The 24,583-nt window shown below is 40.9% G+C and overlaps 1 protein-coding gene across 2 annotated transcripts in view; it reads right to left on the reverse strand.

Moving 5' to 3' along the window:
• Positions 1 to 17,789, reverse strand: part of dnajc24 (DnaJ (Hsp40) homolog, subfamily C, member 24) — a 52,242-nt gene extending 34,453 nt beyond the window's left edge. The window contains exons 1-2 of one of the 2 annotated variants that reach the window (XM_072272822.1): positions 17,521 to 17,789; positions 14,933 to 15,162 (exon numbers count right to left, since the gene is read on the reverse strand). In XM_072272822.1, coding sequence (XP_072128923.1) covers positions 14,933 to 15,037 — 105 coding nt within the window. In that variant the 5' untranslated portion in view covers positions 15,038 to 15,162; positions 17,521 to 17,789. Of the gene's footprint in view, positions 1 to 14,932; positions 15,163 to 17,512 lie in introns of both variants that reach the window. The other variant, XM_072272823.1, reaches the window with a different exon arrangement.
• Positions 17,790 to 24,583: the final 6,794 nt, after the last annotated feature.

Raw genomic sequence — 24,583 nt, forward strand, 5'->3', positions numbered from 1 at the left:
GTACTATGTTTTTTGTTCTATCTCCTGGGATTTTCATGTACAGTTGTCTCTAGAGTTTACAGAGAACAGTGCAAAAAACAAAAGACATGAAGTGAGCGGCAGCTCTGTGGGTGAAAATGCCTTGTTAAAGAAAGAGATCAGAGAGAATGGCCAGATTGGTTCAAGCTGACATGAAGGCGAAACACATTACAACATTATGCAGAGGAGTATCTCTGAATGCACAACATATCAAACTTTGCTGAGGATGAGCTGCAGGAGCAGAAGACCACATTGGATTCCACTCCTGTACATAATTAAGTACCCACTGAGTATACTGTCAGTAAATAGAGAAAACCAAGTTAAGGCAAGTGTAGAAAATTACCTGCACACCCCTTCTCCCCAAATACTCCCACCAACCATAAAGGCTCTACACAGTTAGTTAAAAATGCCCAATGCATCACCAGCACTAGCCTACCCGCTATCAAGAACATACAGTACCGTGCAAGTCTTATTCACATATATGAAGCTATGGTGCCCAAGACCCTTGCACAGTACTGTATTTGTCAACGTGGAGCAGAGAGCGAGTTTGTAAATTTGGAAAGAGGAAAGGATGTTGGGAATGGTGAGGGTGGAATTCCATGAGAATGGTGTGGGAGAAATGGCAGAGAAGGAGTGCTGGAGGTCACTTGGTCATTTGATTCCAAACAATTGGTTTACTGATCATTACAGAATGTCTCTCTGGTGCTTCCCACTCCCTCCCCTCTCCATTCACCTTTTCCCAACTATGATTCCCCTCTCCCTGTCCACAACACAGACCCATATCGGAATCTGCTTTATCATCACTCACAAATGTCATGAATTTTTTTTATTTTTGTGGCAGAGGTACAGTATGATACATAAAGTTACTATAGTATTATGCAAAAGTCATAGGCACCTTAGCTACATATATCTGCCCAAGTACTTTATATAAAGAAATGTGCCAGAAAAAGGGTAGCACTATCATAAAGGACCCCACCCACACTGCTCAGGACTGCTGTCCCAATCCCATAAAAAGGAAGAGGATACACAGCATTCACCCCAGGAGCAGACGACTCAAAAACAGTGATCTCCCCCAAGCCGCAAGGATGATCAACACCTCCACCGACTAACGTACTTCATAATCATTTCCTGACAATCACCTTACGCACAGATCCTTCTGTGCCTAGCTTTACTTTATGTACATACAATCAATATATAAGCTAAACTTAAGTATTTATATTTATTGTGTTCTTCATGCTTTTTTTATGCTGTATCGGATCTGAGGAACAACCACTTGATCTCCTTTACACTTGTGCACCAAAGAATGACAGCGAACAATCTTGAATCTTGAAAAATCATTCTAAACTTATTATTTTCACATTCCAAACTAGAATTGATACAGAACCATGGAGGCACAGAAATAGGCTCTTCAGTACCTCTCATCTGTGCCAAACCATTTAAACTACCAACTGCCATCGACCTGCACGAGGACCATAGCCCTCCATATTCCTACCATCCATGCACAGTACCTATCCTAACTTCTCTTAAGTGTTGAAATAGAGCTCATATACACCACTTGCACTGGCAGTTTGTTCTACACTCTCAGCTCTTAAGTGTTGAAATAGAGCTCATATACACCACTTGCACTGGCAGTTTGTTCTACACTCTCAAGACCCTCTGAGTGAAGAAATTTCCCCTCATGTTTCCTTTAAACTTTCCACCTTTCACCCTTAACCCATTACCTCTGATTGTAGTCCCAACAACCTCAGTGGAAAAAACCTGCTTGCAATTAACCTTATCTATACCTCTTCATTTTTTATACTGCTACCAATTCTCCCTCCAATCTTCTACGTTCCAACGCATAAAGTTCTAACCTATTCAATCCTTCCTTATAACTCTGGTCCTCCAGTCCCAGCAATGTCCTTGTAAATTTTCTCTGTAGTCTTTCAACCTTACTTACATTTTTCCTGTAAGTAGGTGACCAAAACTGACACAATACTCCAGATTAGTCCTCACCACTGTCTTCAACATAACAACACGATTACTTTGACCTATGATGGCCAATGTGCCAAAAGTTTTCTTTATGGCCCTACCTACCTGTGACACAACTTTCAATGAATTATGGACCTGTATTCCTAGATCCCTCGGTTTCACCACGCTCCTCAGTGCCCTATTGCTCACTGTGTAAGACCTAGCCAAGTTGACCCTCCCCAAGCGCAACACCTTGCACTTCTCTGCATTAAATTCCATCTGCCATTTTCCCAGTTGGTCCAGAGTTAGGCTATTTGGCCCATCTAATTTCATTCAAATATGACTGATTTTTTTTACACCCCATTCTTCACTTCTCCCCGTAACTCTTAAACCCCTATCAACCTCTGCTTTATAAATCCATAAGTTATAGGAGCAGAATTACTGCTACCACAGGGCCTTGAAATGTATCCTGCTACTAAATCAAGTTCAAGTTTATTGTCATCTGACTGTACATATATACAACCAAATGAAACAACGTTCCTCCAGACCACAGTGCACCCACAAAACATATGTCAAACACAGCACATATAACAAAATTAATAAAATATAATTCAAAATGCACACAGAGCTTAGCAGAGGTAAGCAGTACCATAAACACCTTGTTGTCCTAGCAACAAAACCTCAGTGGTGGCACATTATTCCTTAGTCCTTATATATGCCTTGATGTACCTAAGTGACCTTGGAGTACTTAAGTCTGACCTTAGGTGCATGAAGTATTCTGTTCACAGGACCCAGTTTGACAACAAGTGCCTGCTGCATTATCTTTGCCCACGAAGCTCTATTTCAAGCCTAAATGCAACTTTTTTTTAAGATCCCCAAACGTTTTTTAAAGAAGATCTCTATCACATTGTGCAGCTGCTGAAATGACAAACCTCAAACAGATACGGGAAAAACATGGTTAAAATATTCTGAAATTGTGCAACATTTAAAAAATTGGCTTGATTAAATGAAATGTGGAGGTCAGTTATTTGCACCCAAGCATTTGTCTACACCTTGCTCTGTGGGCACGTTGGTTCATCTGGCCCCAATTAGATAAAACGTTCTGTCAACACTTCTGAGTTTTTCTTTCTTTAATTGATCATTCTGTCAAATTAATAAGACTGCAGTAGAATCTCAGTTTTCCCCAAGCAACATTGCCTGTTAACTGCTGAGAGAATAAACTACTGAAATGTCACAAGGTAACTGCACCTATACTAGACTAGAAGCAGCACTACAAGTTAATTACTTGCACTGCTTAATTCGATATTCAAATGTAGTTTTGTAATTCCTTCATCTGTTATAAATGACTGAGATGGAATATACACTCAGTGGCCACTTTATTAGGTACAGGAATGTAACCCGGTGTGGTTTTCTGATGCTGTTGCCTATCCGCTTCATAGTTCAACGAGTTGTTTGTTCACAGATGCTCTTTTGCACACCTCCATTATAATGAATGATTATTTGAGTTGCTGTCAGCATGAACCAGTCTGGCCATGGGGCAGTATGATAGCATTGTAGCTTGCACAACACTTTACAGTACCAGCAACCTGGGTTCAATTTCCGCCACTATCTCTAAGAGGTTCATACATTCTCCCCATGACCGCATGGTTTCCTCCAAGAGCTCTGGATTCCTCCCACAGTCCAAAGATGTATGGGTGGTAGGTTAATTGGGCATTGTAAATTGTCCCTTGATTAGGCTAGGCTTAAACTGGCAATTGCTGCATGGCGTGGATCAAAGGGCCGTAAGGGCCTCTCATGCTGGATCTCAATAAGTTAATTCTCCTCTGAACTCTCTTATTAACATTGTGTTTTACCCACTGAACTATCACTCACTGGATGTTCTTTTTTTGATTTTTGCACCATTCCCCCAGGACTTCAGCAATTTCTGAGATACTTAAACCACCCTGTCTGGCACCAACAATCACATGGCAGTTAATCACTGAGATCACATTGCTTCCCCATTCTACTGTTTGGTCTGAGCAGCAATTGAACCCCTTGACCATGTCTGCATGCTTTTATGCACTAAATTGCTACCACTTGATTGGCTGATTAGATATTTGCATTGACAGGCAGGTGAACGGGTGTACCTAATGAAATGGCCACTGAGTGTGTGTTATCCATTTATACTGAAACAATTTGCAAGCAACAAATTCAGGAGATGCAGTCAAAGATATTCATGTAATTTATATTTTGTGCATAGTAACATCCCACACATCAACTGAGATGACTGAGAATTTAATCAATGTATAGATGATGTAGCTGAGGGGAGAATGTTGACCAAGATATCAAGGGTACTGGGTTTTTCCAATAGTTGAAAAACTTCACGTAATTTCCCCAAACAGCTAAGAAAGTAGAACGAGAGATGCCACAGTGAAGAAGCCTGGCCAGCATCTCTACTGCCTTAGAAGTTTATGTAGATTAATTATGTCATCAAAGGAAACAGTAAAATACAGTACAGACCAATGTTCCCTCTAATTTGTAATGACCAGTGTGCACAAAAATCTTGTGCTGTGCAATTTTTTGCGCAGTGATTACAATACGTGCGCACTGAATTTTTAAGTGGAAGTAAACCTGAAGCTAATCTAAGGATAACAAACTTCCAAACCAAGTTTGTTTTTCATTGTTTAAAAGAAATAAAATAACTGTCAACAAGAACTTCGATCTCAGGGTTTGATCGTTTTCGCTCTCGTTCATCTGCACTCTCACAAAGCATATGTTGTAGGCCTGTAGTGGATAATGAAGAATTTTCTTGCTGGAGCTTTTGCACACCATGTGATTTACTAGCTAAATGACACTTTAAAAAGTCAAGTTTACGAATATCACTTCACTTCTTCCCACATGCAAATTCTCCAGCAACTTTTCTATCACGGCAATACATGTAAGTAACACTAGTTTCTGTATTGTACGTAAATATTTCTTGTAGATGCACATTCCTGACCTCATGAGCTTTCAGTGTAATAGTTTCTACACTTTAACCTACACTAAGACCAAATTAACTCTTCCCTCCCACATGGCCCTCCATTTTTCTTTCATCCATGTGCCTATCTGAGAGTCTCTTAAATCTTCCTAATGTACCTACCTCTACTACCACCCCTGGCAATGCGTTCCATGCACCCACCATTTTCTCTGTAAAAAACCCACCTCTGACATCTCCATTATACTTCCCCCAATCATCTTAAAATTCTGTCCTCTCATACATATCAGCCTTTTTCTGCCCTACCTCTGGCTGTCCACTTGATCTACGCCTCTTATCATCTTGTACACCTCTACCAAGTCACCTCTCACCCTAGTTCACTCCACAGAGAAAAGCCCTAGCTCACTCTCTCTTCCCTCATAAGTCATGTTCCCCAATTGAGGCAGCATCCTCTGAAAAGTTTCCACATCCTTAAAAACTGATCAAAACTGAACACAATACTCCAAGTGTGGTTTAACCAGAGTTTTATAGAGCTCGCGAGTTCTGAACTCAATGCCCTGACTAATGAAGGTCAACACACCACGCACCTAACAACCTGTGCACAACTTTGGGGGACCCCAAGAACCCTTTCCCTCCACTGACAAACTTCTACAAATGTACAATGGTAAGAACTCTGTCAGGCTGCATCATAGCCTGGTAAGGAAACTCCAATAAACAGAGAAAAATTCTTGAGAAGCGAGGAGATGGAAGATTACCAGGGAAGGTTGTAATACAGGAATGGAGTTACATCAAATCACCCATGATTTTTATCCAGCAACAGAGGACAATCAGAGTGCTACACCAGCCTATTCACCTCCCCTCTCACCTCCATTCAGTGCCTCAAACAGTCCTTCCAGGTGAGGCAACACTTCGTCTGCGAATCTGCTGAGGTTGTCTATTGTGTCCAGTGCTCCTAATGAGGCCTCCTCTACATTGGTGAGACCCATCGTAATCTGGGATCCACTTTGTTAAGCACCCCACAACTTCTGCCACAAGCCGGACTTCCTGGTGGCCAAGCATTTTAATTCCGATTCCCATTCCTATTCCGACATGTCGATCAGGTGCCAAGATGAGGTCACCCTCAGAGTGGAGGAGTAACACCTCATATTCTGTCTGGGTACCCTCCAACCTGATAGCATGAAAAGTGATTTCTCTTTCAGGTGAACAAATTACCTCCAACATGTGTGTGTGTTGCTCTGGATTTTCAGCACCTGCAGACCTTCTTGTGCTGAGTAATCTATTCCTGCTCAAAAATTGCACTTCCATTTTCTACTCAATCATTTCCCAGTGTCTAATGCTGCTAAACCTTTGTATAACTTTAAAAAAGTACTATGTACCCACTAGAACCATGCCTTATAAAAGCTCTATAAAGTATTCAATGGCACACCAAAAAAGCAAGTCAACATTTAGTTGGCTACGGGTTAATCTTGTAAACTGAAGCATAATATTAAACTGAATGTAACTACTCACATTTAATTTGGTTATTTTATTATCAAAATTCCCAAAACTAACACATTTTTCCAGTTCTACATTTCTGTCTATCACAAGCAGTCTGTTAATTTCACAAGTTTAAACAGATGTGGAAACACACAGACCGTTAAAATTAACAGTAACATTTACACAAAAATAGTGCAAAACCAGGCCACTAGTTATCACAGTTTGAAAAGCATAGATGTTATAGACAGCAAGAGCTAGAAGACATGAATTAAAGTTCAAAGTAAATTTTATTATTTGAGTACATATATGTCACCACATAAAACCTTGAGATTCTTTTTCCCGCAGGAATGCTCAGCAAATCTATAGAAAAGTAACTATAACAGGATGAATCTAAAATCAAGTAGAGTGCAGAAGACAACAAACTGTGCAAATGCAAATATAAATAAATAGTAATAAATAACGAGAACATGAAATAACAAGATAATGAGTCCTTAAAATGAGATCGCTGGTTGTGGGAACATCTCAATGGATGGGCGGGTGAGTGTAGTTACCTCCTTTTCTTCAAGAGGCTGATGGTGGGTGGGTAGTAAACCTGGTGGTGCAAGTCCTGAGGCTCTTGTACCTTCTACCTGATGGCAGCAGTGAGAAAAGAGTATGGCCTGGGTGGCGAGGATCTTGCAGTAAGGGATTATGATGAATCCCAATTTTAGCCTGGACACAATTTTTCAGAACTAGTCTAAGATCGGGCTTTAAGATCTAGGATAATTATTTATTTCAATGATAATCCCAAAGGAGGTTAAAATTTACAGTTAACAAAAACTTAAGAGTTTTCCCTTAAGATTCATTTTGGGAAAAAGAACGCAAAATTCAAAGTGAATTTATTATCAAAGTACGCATATATCTCCATATCCCTGAGATTTATTTTTTTGCGGGAATTCACAGTAGTACAAAGAAATGCAATAGTATCAATGAAAAGCTAGATAGAAAGACTGACCAATGTGCAAAAGAAGACAAATTGTGCAATTACAAAAAGAAACAAATATTAATACATAAATAATATTGAGGTGATTTGTAGAGACCTTGAAAGTGAATTGATAGGTTGTGGAATCAGTTCACTACTGCACTGACTCCAGCATGGATGCCACACCACACCACCTCTAACGCCCTGGTGGAGCACCCAACTCTGACACCTGCCCTTAGGCAACTGCAAATAGGCGACACCGCAGCTTGAGGGTTAGTCCTCATTACAACTGAGGCCCCCATCCGGCCCCACCATTCACCAATAAACCAATGAATTGGACTTGCAACATTCCATAACACCAATGTCCAAAAGGGTCTTGTGATCACAAGAAAAGCAACTAAAACAATTACTTGCTGTCAGATCGCACACCTCTTTTGCACACTGAAGCCCCTTTGTCACAGGCAGAATCAGTGTCTGTACCAAGTCCAGCTTCTTCAGTTTCTCAGCCAAAGAGCAATGCTGACAGAGTAGACCTGCAATACTTAAAGTTCATAATGTCTAAGGTCTTGTGATCGTAAATAATACATTAAAAAATTACAATAACACTTTTGGCTGACCCCTTAGTAGAGCTGAATCCTAGCATGCCACCATCTTCTGGAAATTTGACCACTTTGTTAAATCTTGAAGCTACTAACTTCTGATCTTGGAGATTAAAATCCCACTCCATAGGCTACAAACATACAGCCTAATATCCCAGACTATAGCATTGCTGAAGATTCTGTTGTTTTCAGAACAGACATTAAATCAAAGCCTCCAAGATGGACATAAAGGATCACATAGCACCATTTTAAAGAGAGGCATGCAAGTTATACCCAGTGTTCCAGCAAAGACCATTCAATGTCACTAAAATAAAACTTCGATGATCGAATAATCATTATATTACTGTTTCTGTGATTCTGCTGCGTATAAATTGGCTTTTGCAATTCTTATAAGAGTATTGTCTCTTCAAAAGTACTTCATTAACTGTTAAGTACTTCAGGCTGTTTTGAAATGATCATAAAAGGAGCAATTCTTTTTTAACCAATTTCCCCCTGGGATCAATAAAGTATGACTATGACTATGACTTATGAGAGCCATGCAAAAGAAAACCTCCAAGAGGACCACAACCTTGTCCCAGGGCTTGGAGGCTTGCGTGTCTCACTGACCCAGAGAACTATGTTGGCTGGAGTCAGGGCTCTGTACTTTGGCTCTTGGTAGGATTACCCATGCCAAACAGGTGAAAGGGTAGAGTCTGATTAAACCTGATTCTGATGTAAATACTGTAGTAACACCAGTCAGAACAGTCTAATCTCTCAACTAGCGAGTTCCTATATTCAGTATACAATATTTTTTAATGGGAAGATGAGATTGAGGAAGGGAGCAAAGAAAAGAAATTAGAGGACCTTCCTCTTTTTAGGAAACCATCTATTATCTTCTAAGAAGTCGAGTAAAGTGCACAACAAAAGGGGATCTAACAGAGTTAGAGGAACGTTAGAAACAAAACCTTCCTGAAATTGTTACAGATTTTATTTAATGTGTGTTTTATCACTTTAATGTTCAGTTTAATGACTACCTGCCTTGTGTCTTCTTGTCTCTTAAATAACAACAGGAAGCTGCAGTCTTTTATTAAAATCAGTAGCAGGGTATTCTTTTAAAGTGCAATGCTGTGATTGCACTGATGCAGACTCTGAGGCCCAAGGATATCCTCTCCAAGTTTTGATCTGGTGATAAAATGTCTTTATACATCGACAACCCGTCCACACCAGAATTAAACTGCTGTCAGGCATAGTTCACTTCAAGCACAAAGAAATGCCAAGATAATCAGGGAACAAGCCCCCAACCGATCAGACTCTGTAACCAGCATCAGAAGAAAGCATATCTAGTGTTTGGCATCATCATAGTGGGCAGGTTCTTTCACTCCTAATCCAAGACAGTTAATAAATTATATTCCTGGTTGATCCAGATGACAACATCTTACCATGACTGTAAAAGCTGTAGCTGTGAGCCACATTCAAACAAATAATATCACACTACTGCCACCTAATGCCTGTGGAAGATTTTCGGATTCCTCTACCTCACACTAAAATAGGCTTGAACCAGTTTCCTGTGAAGATTGATTTCATTTTTAAATCTATATCTTAATGATCCTCATCTTCAGCCACCTAACCAATCATCAATAATTAAAGTAAGTTATTCTGCCTAACCAGCTTCCTCCCATTTTCCCCTGGGTAGTTTTCAATGGCACTGAAGCATAACGGTTAATGCATCACTTTACAGCGTGCCAGCTGTAAGATCAGGGTTACACATATGAAATGCTGGAGGAGCTCAGCAGGTCAGGCAGCATCAACAGTCAACATTTCCGGTCAAGACCTTTCTTCAGGACCTGCCCTGAAGAGGGGTCTTGGCCTGAAGTGTCCACTCTTTATTCATTGCCATAGATGCTGCCTGTCCTGCTGAGTTCCTCCAGTGTTTGGTATGTGTTACTCTGGATTTCCAGCATCTGCCGAATCTCTTGCATCTGTGTGCAAGATCAGGGTTCAATTCCTGCCACTGCTTGTAAGAAGTTTGTACACCCTCCCCGTGACCATGTAGGGTTCCTCCAGGTGCTCCAATTTCCTCCCACATTCCAAACACGCATGGGTTAGGGTCAGTTGTGAGCATGCTATCGTGACAGCGGAAGCATGGCGACACTTGCGGGCTACCCCCAGCACATTCTCAATGCAAGCTATGCATTTCTATGTATGTTTCAGTGAATCTTTAACTCTTTTTGATGAATTGCTACTTTCTTCATGATTATAGTTTCCCCAAATATCTGATATCCTTAAATACAGAAAGTAGTTTTCATAAATACTTGCAATGCAAAGGGTTGAAGTGATCGGTTCTACACACAAGTATAGTATGGTGGAAAGTTTTATGCACTGACCTAACGTGCACGTGAACTGACCCATAAGATGGAAAAGCATCAGATATCACGTGCACCCTGCAAATGCACAAGCATCTAACAAAGGCTAGTCTAGGAAATGCAAACATACTCCACATCATGAAGATCCAGAAGCTAAATATGTATTCACCAAAGGATGCCTACAAACTCAACACCAACCCAATCCAACAGATGCTGAGATGCCCAATCCATCTACTCTTTGTTGCTTGAAAGCCCTGTTAACAACAAACTCTGCTGTACACATAGACCACACACAAAATGCCGGAAGAACTCAGCAGGCCATATATGGAGGAAAATACAGTCAATGTTTCGGGCCAAATTAGACAATCAATTTTGCTTTCCAAGGTAAACTTCTAACCTGATTGCAGCTACTGGTAATCACATTTTGCGGTAGATCTTCAGGATTAAAAACATTAAAAGTGAATATTCCAAAATTAATAATTGTGAAGTAAAAATACAGTTGATGCCAATCTCGACACATTAATAATTTAAAGATTTTACTACATTACTGCTCATTACTAGCAACATAGTAATTATTTCAGGTTATTCTATTCAGCTAGTTTCCAATATTAATCTGTTACATTAAAAAACTGTCCATATTATAAATGTAATTGAAAAGTACTGATTAACTGTTTCGTACACTGAAGATATAAAAAAATGTATAAATGCAAATTCTTGCTTTCACTTGACCTACTAAACAGTCAAAGGGCTGTGACAGACACCACTTAAAGAGGAGGAGGTTCTTAACCAACAACTATGCCTCTACATTGCCACCAAGAAAAAAGTTAGGCTTTACATCTTATCACTATTCATGCTGTTGGCAAATATTCTGCATTCGCTTATTGAACAGGACAGTTCATTGCATGCAAAGCACATTTACTGCCAGACCTGAGGCACTAAATAAATACAAACTATCTAAGTGATTAGTAACAATAGTGTAGATTTTATACACTTGGGTCATATAAAGCAACATAGAGAAATTCATCGTAATAAAGAACCTGTAAACTATTGCACAGAAGGAAGAAAAAGTATATTAAAGATCAGCTTTATTTGTCACAGGTACATCGAAAAATATAGTAAAATGTGTCACTGGTGTCAAATCAAGTCAGCAAGAATTATGCAGGGGACAGTCTACAAGTGTTGCCATGCTCCTGACGCCAACAGAGCATGCTCACAACTCAGTAATCATAATGGTATGTCTTTGGAATGTGGCAGGAGAAAACCCAACTGGTCACAGGGAGAGTGTACAAACTCCTTACAGACAGAGGTGAGAATTGCACCCCAATCGTACAGCTGCTACTGTAAAGCGCTATGCTCACCGCTACGCTACCATGAACCCTTATTGGTTGCATTTTAAGCTGAAGGCATTTCACAATCCCATATTAATATGGAAACACAATTTTAGTCTTTGAGGGATTTAGAGAGCCTCATCTTTACCAGATATTCACCAGGGTTGCAGCGTTGCTGCCAAGTTAGAGGTACCTTGATAATTGAATTCCCCCTTCAGCAGGTAGTTTCTTCGCTTACAGCTACACCAGCGCTGTGCAGCAGGAGAATAGTTGAAATTATTAAAAAGCAGAAAGCCACTTATCAAGCCTTGGGATCATTAACCAATGTTTACATTTGGCTCATTTCATTGAACAAAACACCATAAATCAGGCACTACTTTCATGCTTAAAACAATTAACACATGAACACACTGTAGGCTTGCTAATGTGTCAACAGACAATAATGCCTGAAGACAAGATCAAAGATATGTAAATAATATATCATAGTCTCTTTGGGTGATAAATTATTTTATGCATGACATGATTGATTATGAGAAGACTGACCATAATTTTATACAGGATTTGAAACTTTGAAGGCGGAGGGGAGTTGACTCTGATGAGAAATTACTTTGAAAAATATGATGGTTTAAAAAACAATTACTATCACTGAAAGAAATAATGCATTACTCAGAGAAAAATCATATTTCTTAAATGGACAACAACCCATTGCAAAAGTGGTCTGCTGTGGCTGACAGAAGTATTACCCCTCAACCATCAAACTCCTGAACCGGCATGACACTCACCTCAACACTGAACTGATTCCCCAAACTAGGGACTCACTTTTAAAGATTGTACAATTCGTGTTTTTAATTTTATTCATTAATTATTATTATTCTGTTTATATTTTTATGTTTGCACAGTTTGTCTTTTGTACATCGGTTTTCAGTCTTTGTGTGTAGCTTTTCATTGATTCTATTGTGTTTTCTTGTAATTCCTGTGGATGCCTGCAAGAAAATGAATTTCAGGGTAGCACAGTCCCTTGTAAAAGTATTCAGCCTCCAACCCTTTGTTGACATAGATGAGTATTACAACCAGGAATTTTGATCAATTTTACAGAGAATTTTTATTTGTGAATTGCATGCTCCTTTTTTCACAGTAGAGCCCAAAAAACAGGGAGAATTGTAAAGCATGAAAAACTAAAAATTCAAAAATATAAATGTCAGCAGTTCAAAAGTATTCATCCCCCTTTGCTCAGTACTTAGTGAGCCACCTCTCACAGCTGTTACAGCCAGTAGTCTTTTTGGATAAGTCTCTATTAGCTTTGCACAACATGATGGAGCAAGATTTGCCCAATCCTCCTTTGCAAAATTGCTCAAGCTATGCCAGGTTAGTTGGGGAGCGGCAGTGGACAGCAATCCTGAGGTCTTCCCTGAGAAACTCAATTGGATTAAAGTCAGGACTCTGACTGGGCCACTCAAGGACATCAATTTTCTTCATCTGAAGCCACTCCATGGTTGCTCTGGCAGTGTGCTTTGGGTCATTGTCCTGCTGAAAGACAAACTTCGTCCCCAGTTTAAGCTTTCCGGCAGAGGCTAGCAGGATTTTATCCAGGACCTCTCTGTATTTAGCAACATTCATCTCTCCATCAATCCTGATCAGATTTCCAGCCCCTGCTACTGAAAAGCATCGCCAAAACATGACGCTACCTGCACCATACTTTACAGTAGGGACGGTGTTACCTAGCTGATGTACAGAATTAGATTTACACTGAATATTTTTAATGCACTATATCTGGTGACTCATATGTACTTTGATAATAAATTTATTTTGAACTTTGAAGCAGTTAAAAGTAATATTAACGCTAATATTTAAAGATGTCAGAAAGAGCAGCAAGCTCCTTCCAAACCCCTGCAAGTGTACATCTCGCAGAACCTCTCATTGTCCCAGAACACATTCTACACAATCAGAAACGCTTATCAACAGCTCTACTCTCTAAGGAGGCTGAAGAGAACTGGACTATGTCCTTCTAAAAATATGCAGTGAAGAGCTTCTTAACAAGCTGCATCACTGCTTGGTGTGGAAACTGCATTGTGGTGCACAGGTAGGCTCAACACCGGGTACTCAGAACTGCCCAACACATCACTGGCACCAGCCTTCTCATCATCAATGTCAGGTAAACAGAAGGGTGGCAGAAAAGGGCCAGTAACCTCATGGATTGTTTGTCCCACTCCCATTAGGGAGAAGGCTACACCAAAACCACCAGACTCAAACACAGTTACTTTCCCCAAGCAGTAAAACCGATCAACATCTCCACCCACTAACCCACCCCTCCACTCCCCCATACACCCACAACTTTATCATTTCCTGTCAGTCACCTTATGTAAAGACACTCCTATGCCTGTAGATTTTCGCAAATAAAATGGCGAAACTCAGTGAATTTATTTAGTGTACTCCAAACACAGAACACAAAAGCATAGTCACAGAACTTCACATAATTACGTCATCACATTAGACCAGTCAGTTAAAGTGAACCCCTAACTTAATGTTGGTGATTGTGAATTATGTACGTTTCCACCGATTACATTATCTTACATACCCTGCGTCATTTTATGAATATCTTGAATCTTGAACCCAGACTTGAATAAAGTTGAATGCATGACTCTAAGAACGTTGTGGAGGTAAAATATGTTCTGATTCATGAGGCAATGGAACCACAATTTGGGTGAAGAGAGAGTTGGAATGAATTTCATTTGAATTTGGCTGGAACCATTTTTCTGAATGATCAGATATGAAGATAAAGTCAGGAATGATATGACGGGAGAAGGCAAGGGTGGTGGTAGGGTGAACAGAGAAAACCGATGCTATCAGAGGGAGAACATACAAACTCCACACACACAGCATCATCTGTGAAGAAATGAGGCAGAAGCTCTATGACGTGACATTTCCATCTTTTTATTATAACAATCTTCGAACAATCTTTGAACTTTGAAGTTTTTGAGCAGTATCTAAACATGATTTACAAACAGTTAAAAAAAACTTGGACAAGAACAAAGTTTCATTGCCAACTATGCCTCCAGTCAACGGCTCTCCAAGTGTTTTAGAGCAGGGCTTTAGCAGAATATTGCCCAAGGCTTAAAAACCACGAAGGCCTTGTTCTATTTCCTCAACTCTCAGAATCCAGATAAGTTCTGATGAGGACCGTGGGTGGCAAGGTGAATCCATCTGAATTTGACCCAATACATTGTGGATCAATGCCATTTAATTAAAGATAAACAGATCAATGCTAGTTACTATTATTAAAAGCACAAAAATAAACTCAAACTCACCAATAGGATTAGTCTCTGATAATTTTGTTTCAACTTCTGTGCACTGTCTGATGGATCTGATCCCAGAATCTTGTACCAGTCTTTCTGAAGAATACTTGAACTCATACCGTTATTGGTGCTTTTCACATGCACCTGTTGGAACTTTTGTGCCCGGGAGAAAAATAATTGTGACAGTGTATTGGCTCCGTGTATTTAGTCTGTACAATCAGTGTAGAGAAATATGAACACACCTAAAGTAAATAACATGAAAAAATGGAAATGAGCAATATAATCAAGCTAAAATAAAAGGTTATAATCCCTATAAAATGCATTTATAATTGAGGGAATAGAGAATGGATCACACAGAAGATGATTAAGGGAATTGCACGGCAGTTAGTGTTGCTGCCTCACAGTGCCAGGGACCCCAAACTATGGACTGACTTTTAAAGATTATACAACTTGTGTTTTTAATTTTATTTATTAATTATTATTTTGTTTATATTTTTATGTTTGCACAGTTTGTCTTTTGTACACTGGTTGTCAGTCTTTGTGTGTAGCTTTTCATTGATTCTATTGTGCTTTCTTGTAATTCCTGTGGATGCCTGCAAGAAAATGAATCTCAGGGTAGCACAGTCCCTTGTAAAAGTATTCAGCCCCCAACCCTTTGTTGACATAGATGAGTATTACAACTAGGAATTCTGATCAATTTAACTGAGAATTTTTATTTGTGAATCTCATGCTCCTTTTTTCACAGTAGAGCCCAAAAAACAGGGAGAATTGTAAAGCATGAATAACTAAAAATTCAAAAATATAAATGGCAGCAGTTCAAAAGTATTCATCCCCCTTTGCTCAGTACTTAGTGAGCCACCTCTCACAGCTATTACAGCCAGTAGTCTTTTTAGATAAGTCTCTATTAGCTTTGCGCAACATGATGGAGCAAGATTTGCCCAATCATGTAAAATCCAAAAGACCCTATTGTCCACCTCCACCACTGTTGCCGGCAGCCCAATCTCACCACTCTCTGCGTAAAAAATTTACCCAACATCTCCTCTGACTTCCAAGCACTTTAAAACTATGTCCTCTCATGTTAGCCCTTTCAGCCCTGAGAAAAAGCCTCTACTATCCACATGATCAATGCCTCTCATCATCTAATACACCGCTATCAGGTCACTTCTCATCCTATGTTGCTCCAAGGAGAAAAGGCCAAGTTCACTCAACCAGTTCATTAAACCAAGTTCACTTCTATTTAATATAACTTTAAAAAATATATACTTCTTACTGTAATACAGTTTTATTATGTATTGTAATGCATCACTGCTGCAAAACAAATTTCATGACATATGCCAGTGATATTAAACCCAATTCTGATTCAATTGTGACTTCAGATGTTGTCTTTAAGGAGTTTGCATATGGGTGCCCAACTTTTCTTTGCGTGGTCCAATTTCCTTCTACATCCCAAAGACATTCTGATAGGTTAATTGGTGACTTTAAATTACCCCGGTCTAATGGCAAATAGAATTAAAGTTGAATTGATAGACATGTTAAAGATTATTAGTTACAAGGTTATAACTTGATTAAATGAGGGGGAATTGGACTGATGGGATTGCTGTCCAGAAAGGCAGTGGGCAGAACAGACTTCTAGGCCATTATAAAATAACTGGCCTTTCTTCCAAAATGGTGAGATTCCCAATTGGATCAATAATTCTAAATAGATGAACGATATTCACAAATATTCTTCTTCTCTCTCTCCACAGATGCCTCTCAGTTCTTTATTGTTTATTTAGAGATACAGCACAGAATAGGCACCTTCCGGCCCAGTGAACCTAGCAATCCACTCACTTAATCCTAGTCTAATCACGGGACAATTCTACAATGGCCAATTAACCTACTAACAGTCTTTGGACTGTGGGAGAAAACCAGCACCCAGAGGAAACCCATTGTTCAAGGGGAGAACGATCAAACTCTTTCCAGATAACGTCAAAATTGAATTGTGAACTCGGCATGCCCCAAGCTGAAACAGTGTTGTGCTTACTGCTATGATATTCCCACCCAACAATATCTCTCTTCCCCACCCCTGACAGAAGCTGGTAGACCAGCTAAGTTCCTTGCAGAAGTTCCCAACGTGGAGTAAACAGACCCCACGGTTAATGGCAGGGGTCCATGGCATAAAACAGTTTGGGAACCCCTGCCCCAGCAAACTGTTTGGTTTGTTTGTGGCTGGCTCCAGACCTACTGAAGCAGCAGAGTCTTAACCACCTCCTTAGTCCAGGGTGGAATCCCCAGTAGAATCCACACCACTGAAAAAAGTAAATTATTTTCGGAAAAAGGAGATGGGGTGGGGAGTAGTTCTGTGCTCAACCAACACATCTCGTGGGAGACTGCAGATGCCTGAATCTGGAGCAACAAATAAGAACTCAGCGAGTCGTTGATCATCCGTAGAGAGAGTCCACGTTGCGGGTTGACACCATTCATGTGGACACTGTGGGATCTTCCCGTGCAGAAAATGGCTTCCGCTCGGGAAGAGCGGTTTCATTTTATTGAGGGGGAATCTAAGAAGATACAAGGGCCAACACTGAGGGAAGAAGTGTTATCTTTACGTGCCCGCTTACTTCCTCATTCCTCCGGCTCCTCGTATACTAAACGTGAGCAACGCGCAGCAGCCTGGCACTTCGCTACGCCTCCTTTCAGCCATCCGCCGCGGAGCCGAGCCGAAGGGTGGGGGAAGGCAGAAAACGCACCAACCCGTCGGAACCAGCAGCCCAGCCTCCAACGCTCCAGGGAACCGACTTTTAATCGGACAAGGGACAGGTCGGGTGGGTGGGACGGCCGTTCGAACGCATTGCGCACGCCTGCCGTGAGGGAGACGGCAGTTGGAAGGCGGTGCGCACGCGCATGGAGGAGGAGGCGGTCGGTCGTTCGAACGCGATGCCGTAGGTCCCGCGGGGTGGGGGGGAGGCACGTGATCCACCTTCCGCGCTTGCGCACAAACTCGGTTCTCAGAGGGGGAGCGGCGGCGGGAGTGATGGTCTGGGGTGGTAGTGGTATAGGGGTCTTTAGGGTATCGGTGAGGAGATGTAAGAGAACAAAGTCTAGGACCAGAGGGTACTGCTTCATTATTCAAGGACCTCCCTTTAGAACAGAGATAAGAAGAAAGGAAAATGGAGTTGAGGGGAAAGATAAACCAGCCATGTTTGAATGGTGGAGAAGGCTCGACCTAATTCTGCTCCCATGTCAGAAATGAAGCCTGTCCCGGGGGGGGGGCGTCTGATTGTGGGGCAAGTTGGAAATCAGCGGGGCTGTTGTGAATGGCTAAATACTGACATGACAGGCTGAGGGGTCTCATTCTGTGGTGGAATTATGTATTGGGGGTATGGACAAGGTGTACAATATTCATGAAGGGTAGAGCAGGTTGAACAACAAGGGCATTATGGAGGGCAATAGTGGGGATTATCCCTGCAAACATGACAAGTGCTGTACCTGCCCCTACACCTCCTCCCTCACCACCATTCAGAGCCCCAAACAGTCCTTCCAGGTGAGGTGATACTTCACCTGTGAGTCTGTTGGGGGTCATCTGGTGCAGCCTTTTCTCCATTGTGAGTCCTGTTGTAGATTGGGAAACTGCATTATTGAGCTTCTTCACTCTATCTGCTGCAAAACGTGATTTTGTAACGGCTACCCATTTCAATTCCACTTGTCATTCCCGTTCTGATGTATTTGCACATGGCCTCCTCCACTGCTCCTCCAACATGTGTGGCCTCAACTTGGCAGTAGGAGAAGAAGAAGAAAGCCCTTAACTCCGGGTGGAGTCATCAGGACGCCGTCATGATGCCATTTTTTTTTTTTTTTTTTTTAGCAGGCTTTCTTATTTTTATGAGGCCAAGTTGCTAGCTCAACGCTCAACCCAGCACGGATGGAAAGTGTGTAAGGGAGCCGGCTGGATTTGAACTCGGGAGCCTTCGCTTGGCAGTCTGGCGCTGATGCCACTACGCCACCAGCCGGCAACTTGGTAGTAGAGGATACACAAAATGCTGGAGGAATTCAGCAGGTCAGGCAGCATCTTGTTCATTACATGCTGAGTTGTATGACATGCGCGGGTGATCATGGTCTCCGTGACCATGATTGTTCTTGACTAATTTTTCTACAGAATGGGTTTGCCATTGCCTTCTTCTAGGCAGTGTCTTTACAAGATGGGTGACTCCTGTCATTATCAATACTCTTCAGTGGTCACATAACCAGGACTTGTGATATGCACCAGCCTGCTCATAAGACCATCCACCACCTGCTTCCATCCCCCCCCGCGTCACGTGACCCTAATCGGGTGGGGGCGGTGCTAAGCAGGCGCTATATCTTGCCCAGGGTGACCTTTAGACTACTGGAAGGAAGGAGTTTCTTACACCTCCTTCGGTAAAGACGTAAATCCACCCCACCACCTTTAGCCAGCATCTATGGAAATTAATAAACAGTGAATAGTTTGGACTGAGACCCTTCATCAGGGCTGGAAAGGAAGGGGAAAGAAGCCCGAATAATTCATTATAATACTAGTTATCATATCAAATGGTTTTTGTATATTTTCTGACTTAACAGAAAAGCCAACCAAGTTCAACAGTGTATATGGAGAGAGAAACAAAGTCATCGGTTTCACTCAAGAAGGGGTATACGTTATTAATCAATTAATTAAGAGATACAGCAAAGCAAAGGCCCTACCAGCAGAATGAGTCCCTGCCACCCCATTTATGCCCTTGTGATCAATTAACCTCCTAATCTGTATGTCTTTGGAATGTGGGAGGAAACCAGAGCACCCAGAGGAAACCCATGCAGTCACTGAGAGAATATACAAACTCTTTACTGACAGCGGTGGAAATTGAGCCCACGTCGCTGGTGTTAATGGCATTATGCTAACCACTATGCTACAGATACCTGACTTGATCTAACCATTACCTTAATATGATGTCATACATGCCCTTTATATTTTTGAAGGTGAAATAAAGACAAATGCAGTAATGCTAAGTAAATCCTGGATGAAGTACTGATTTAGTGTTGCATGGTAATGTCAATACTGAATTTCCAATACTGATTGCAGGGTCTGCACTCTCACTCTGCCTCTACAAATGATGCCTGACCTACTGAGTTTCTCCAGTAGTTTGTTTTTTTTTGGTCCCGAAAGTGAATTCTACTATTTTATCAGACTTTTTCAGCCATCCAAGACATTTTTCTGGAGCGATGTATATGCAGTGTCAAAGATCCTTCCCCTCTGTACCCCAATCTCTTTCACCCCCTTCCATCAGGCAGGAGGTACCTTAGCATTAGGACGAAGACTGTAAGCATGGGAAACAGCTTCTTCCCCCAGGCCATGAGACTACTGAACTCCCTGCCACCCTCAGGTCTTGTCACGTATGACATGCCAGTAGCATTATACTGTTGACTTTTTAAACTTGTGTTGTAAATGCACCTTATTATTTGTTAACTTATCTGTGGTAATATTACTTTATGTGTTGTGTGTGAGTTACATGTAATGTGTTATGCATCTTAGTTTGGAGGAATGTTGTTTCATTTGGCGATATACATGTGCACACTTGAATAACAATAAACATAAACTACAAACCTGATCCAAAGCTGAATATGACAAATATAGATTGATCATGTTGGTTGTGATCTGGGGAGTTAATCTATGTGCACAATCTCAGACATAGAATATAAAGTACCACTTCTGAGAAAAGGCTTGAGACCCCAAATTGAATTGATGCTGAACAGCCTTTTCCCACCACAATACAAAACTGCTCTCTGAGATAAGTATTTATCTACATTTGTCTCTCAGTCTTTGTTTATTGATTTTCCTGTCTTGCAACCCTCTGACAAATTGAGGCCATCACTTCTGACAATGATGTCACTGGGACAGAACTTTATGACATCACTGCAAAGAGAGGCCCTATAAAATATCTGTAGTCAGGTCTCTTTTAGTGAGCAGTCGATCAAAATAAACAGGACATGAAGAAGCTAACCAAAACAGGGTAAGCAAAAAAATATACTGTATTACAACATTTAAGAAATATTTAACATGTCATCATTAAAGCCAGGAAACCAGTTCGAAAACAATTTCAATAGAATGGATAATGTTGCTTCCTGTAAATATTCCTGTGGGAGTCAAAGATCCCAAAAATTAACAGAAGAGGGATTCAACGCAAGGGAAAGAATGAAGAAGATGCACAATCAATTTTCTCAATGATTTTTCATGCACAAAGCTATGCTGACTGTTCTAATCAGTCCTTGACTTTCCAAATGCAAATAAACGTTGTCCCTCAAAATCCTTATCAATGCATTTTCCATCACTGATATATGGCTCACCAACCTGTAGTCCTATGACCTATTCCTGCTGCCTATCTTAAACAAAGGCAGAGCATTAGTTACCATCCCTCATCTCAAAAACTTGTGGGTTAATATGTTAGTTAGCTATTAGCATGTTGGTGAGCAATGGGATCTGGACTTGAAAGAATGTTGGGAGAATAAGAAAAATGGGATTGATGGAGGATTGATGCAAATGAGGGTTGATTTCTGGCATAGATTTGATGGGCTGAAAAGACTTTTTGTGCTGTATCTGTCTATGACTAAACTGGAATATTTATAGAGATATTTAAAATCAATTAGAAAAAGGTAGGAGGTTGCCCAAAGAGTTTCTTCATAAATTTAGACCATAACGTATAGAAGCCGAATTGAGCCATTCGACCCATCAAGTCTGCTCCATCATTTTGTTATGGCTGGTACCTCTGCCTTCTTTAGGTTTATGGGGATCCTTAACCTTAGGTTTACCATTTTAGGAAGGTGAAGGCTTGTGCCTTGATATAATGATGTGTTTCCTGATGTGCCACTGCGAAGAGGAAAGAGTAAGAAAGGACACCCACCAATGGGAAGAAGATTCTTACTGTTGCAGTAAGGATGGTATGTTTGAGGTGACTAATGAGGTAAGCTATAGGAAGGAACTTTGAGGCATACTTTTTGTTTCAATGTCAGTAACATTTTAATGAGTTAATCAAAGTCAAATTTATTATCAAAGTCTTGAGGCAAATTTGGGTGGAAAAATCCCCAGGGCCTGACAAGGTGCGCCCTCAGACCATGCAGGAGGCAAGTGCAGAAATCGCTGGCGCCCGAGCAGAGATGTTCAAATTATCCTTAGCAATAAGTGAGATACCAGAGGATTGGAGGATAGCCAATGCTGTTCTGCTGTTTAAGAAAGGCACTAAAAATAAACCAGGAAATTATAGGCCGGTAAGCCTGACATCTATAGTGGGAAAGTTATGGGAAAGTATTGGAAGGTTAACTGGATCAGCAAATTTGCAGGTGACACTAAGAATGGGGGTGCAGTGGATTGCAAGGAAGACTATCGTGGCTTGCAGCAGGATCTGGACCAGCCTGAAAAATGCCAGATGGAATATAATGCAGACAACTGTGAGGTGTTGTACTTCAGTAGGACCAATCAGTGTAGTGAAGAGTGCAGAAGGACAAAAGAACCTGGGAGTTCAGGTCCATAATTCACTGAAAGTGGTGTCACAGGTATATAGGATCATTAAGCAAGGTTTTGATACATTGGCCTTCATAAATCCAAGTATTGAGTGCAGGAAATGGAATGTTATGTTGCAGTTGTATTAGACATTGGTGAGGCGTAATTTGGAGTATTGTGTGCGGTTTTGGTCACCTACCTACAGGAAAGATATAAATAAGGTTGAAAGAGTACAGAGGGTGGTACTGAGACTGGAGGATCTGGGATACAAGGAAAAAAATGACTAAATTAGGACCTTATTCCTTGAAACATAGAAGACCGAGGGGAGAATTGATAGAGGGATACAAAATTATGAGGGGTATAAACAGGATAAACAAGCTTTTTTCACTGAGGTTGGGTGGGGCTACAACTAGAGGTCGTGGGCTAAGGGTGAAAGGTGAAAAGTTTAAGGGGGAACATTGGGGGAAGCTTCTTCATTCAGAGGGTCGTGAGAGTATGGAACAAGCTGCCAGAGCAAGCAGTGCATGCGAGCTCAATTGCAACATTGAAGAGGAGTTTGGATAAGGAGATGGATGGTAGGGGTATGAAGGGTTATGGTCCCAGTGCAGTTCAATGGGAGTAAGCACTTTAAATGGTTTGGTACAGACCAGATAGACTGATGGGCCTGTTTCTGTGTTGTACTTTTCTTTGACTATGTATACTGTATATATTTCTCTGACATTAAATGTACCTATTGAAACTAGGTAAATACTGTATATGTTGCCATATACCTTGGGATTTATTTTCTTGCAGATATTTATAGCGAAATAACAAAATACAATAGCATTTCTGAAAAACTATGTATAAACAAAGACTGACAAACAATCAATGAGCAAAAGAAGACAAATTGTGCAAATGAAAGTAGTAGTGAGGACATGAGTTGTAGAGTCCCTGAAAGAGTCTATACATCAGGTCACGATGAACACACAAAACGTGAAACGGGGACACCTCTTTTACCTGTGGTATGTCAAATTACCAGGTGAACAAGTAGTCTTTGGGGTACTGAAAGTCTGTGTCTGTATTGATGCTTTGCTGCACACTTGAGTGCACGATGTGGTGGTAGGGGATTTTAATTTTCCATACATTGATTGGGACTCCCAAACTGTTAGGGGTCTAGATGGTTTAGAGTTTGTAAAATGTGTTCAGGAAAGTTTTCTAAATCAATATATAGGGGGACCAACTAGAGGGGATGCAATATTGGATCTCCTGTTAGGAAACAAATTAGGGCAAGTGACAGAAGTCTGTGTAGGGGAGCACTTTGGTTCCAGTGATCATAACACCATTAGTTTCAATTTGATCATGGACAAGGATAGATCTGGTCCTAGGGTTGAGGTTCTGAACTGGAAGGCGGCCAAATTTGAAGAAATGAGAAAGGATCTAAGAAGCGTGGATTGGGACAGGTTGTTCTCTGGCAAAGATGTGATTGGTAGGTGGGAAGCCTTCAAAGGGGAAATTTTGAGAGTGCAGAGTTTATATGTTCCTGTCAGGATTAAAGGCAAAGTGAATAGGAATAAGGAACCTTGGTTCTCAAGGGATATTGCAACTCTGATAAAGAAGAAGAGGGAGTTGTATGAAATGTATAGGAAACAGGGGGTAAATAAGGTGCTTGAGGAGTATAAGAAGTGCAAGAAAATACTTAAGGAAGAAATCAGGAGGGCTAAAAGAAGACATGAGGTTGCCTTGGCAGTCAAAGTGAAGGATAATCCAAAGAGCTTTTACAAGTATATTAAGAGCAAAAGGATTATAAGGGATAAAATTGGTCCTCTTGAAGATCAGAGTGGTCGGCTTTGTGCGGAACCAAAGGAGATGGGGGAGATCTTAAGTAGGTTTTTTGCGTCTGTATTTACTAAGGAAGCTGGCATGAAATCTATGGAATTGAGAGAATCAAGTAGTGAGACCATGGAAACTGTACAGATTGAAAAGGAGGAGGTGCTTACTGTCTTGAGGAAAATTAAAGTGGATAAATCCCCGGGACCTGACAGAGTGTTCCCTCGGACCTTGAAGGAGACTAGTGTTGAAATTGCAGGGGCCCTGGCAGAAATATTTAAAATGTCACTGTCTACGGGTGAAGTGCCGGAGGATTGGAGAGTGGCTCATGTTGTTCCGTTGTTTAAAAAAGGATCGAAAAGTAATCCGGGAAA

Source organism: Mobula birostris, chromosome 11 (genome assembly GCF_030028105.1).
Source record: "Mobula birostris isolate sMobBir1 chromosome 11, sMobBir1.hap1, whole genome shotgun sequence".
NCBI classification, from domain to species: Eukaryota; Metazoa; Chordata; class Chondrichthyes; order Myliobatiformes; family Myliobatidae; genus Mobula; species Mobula birostris.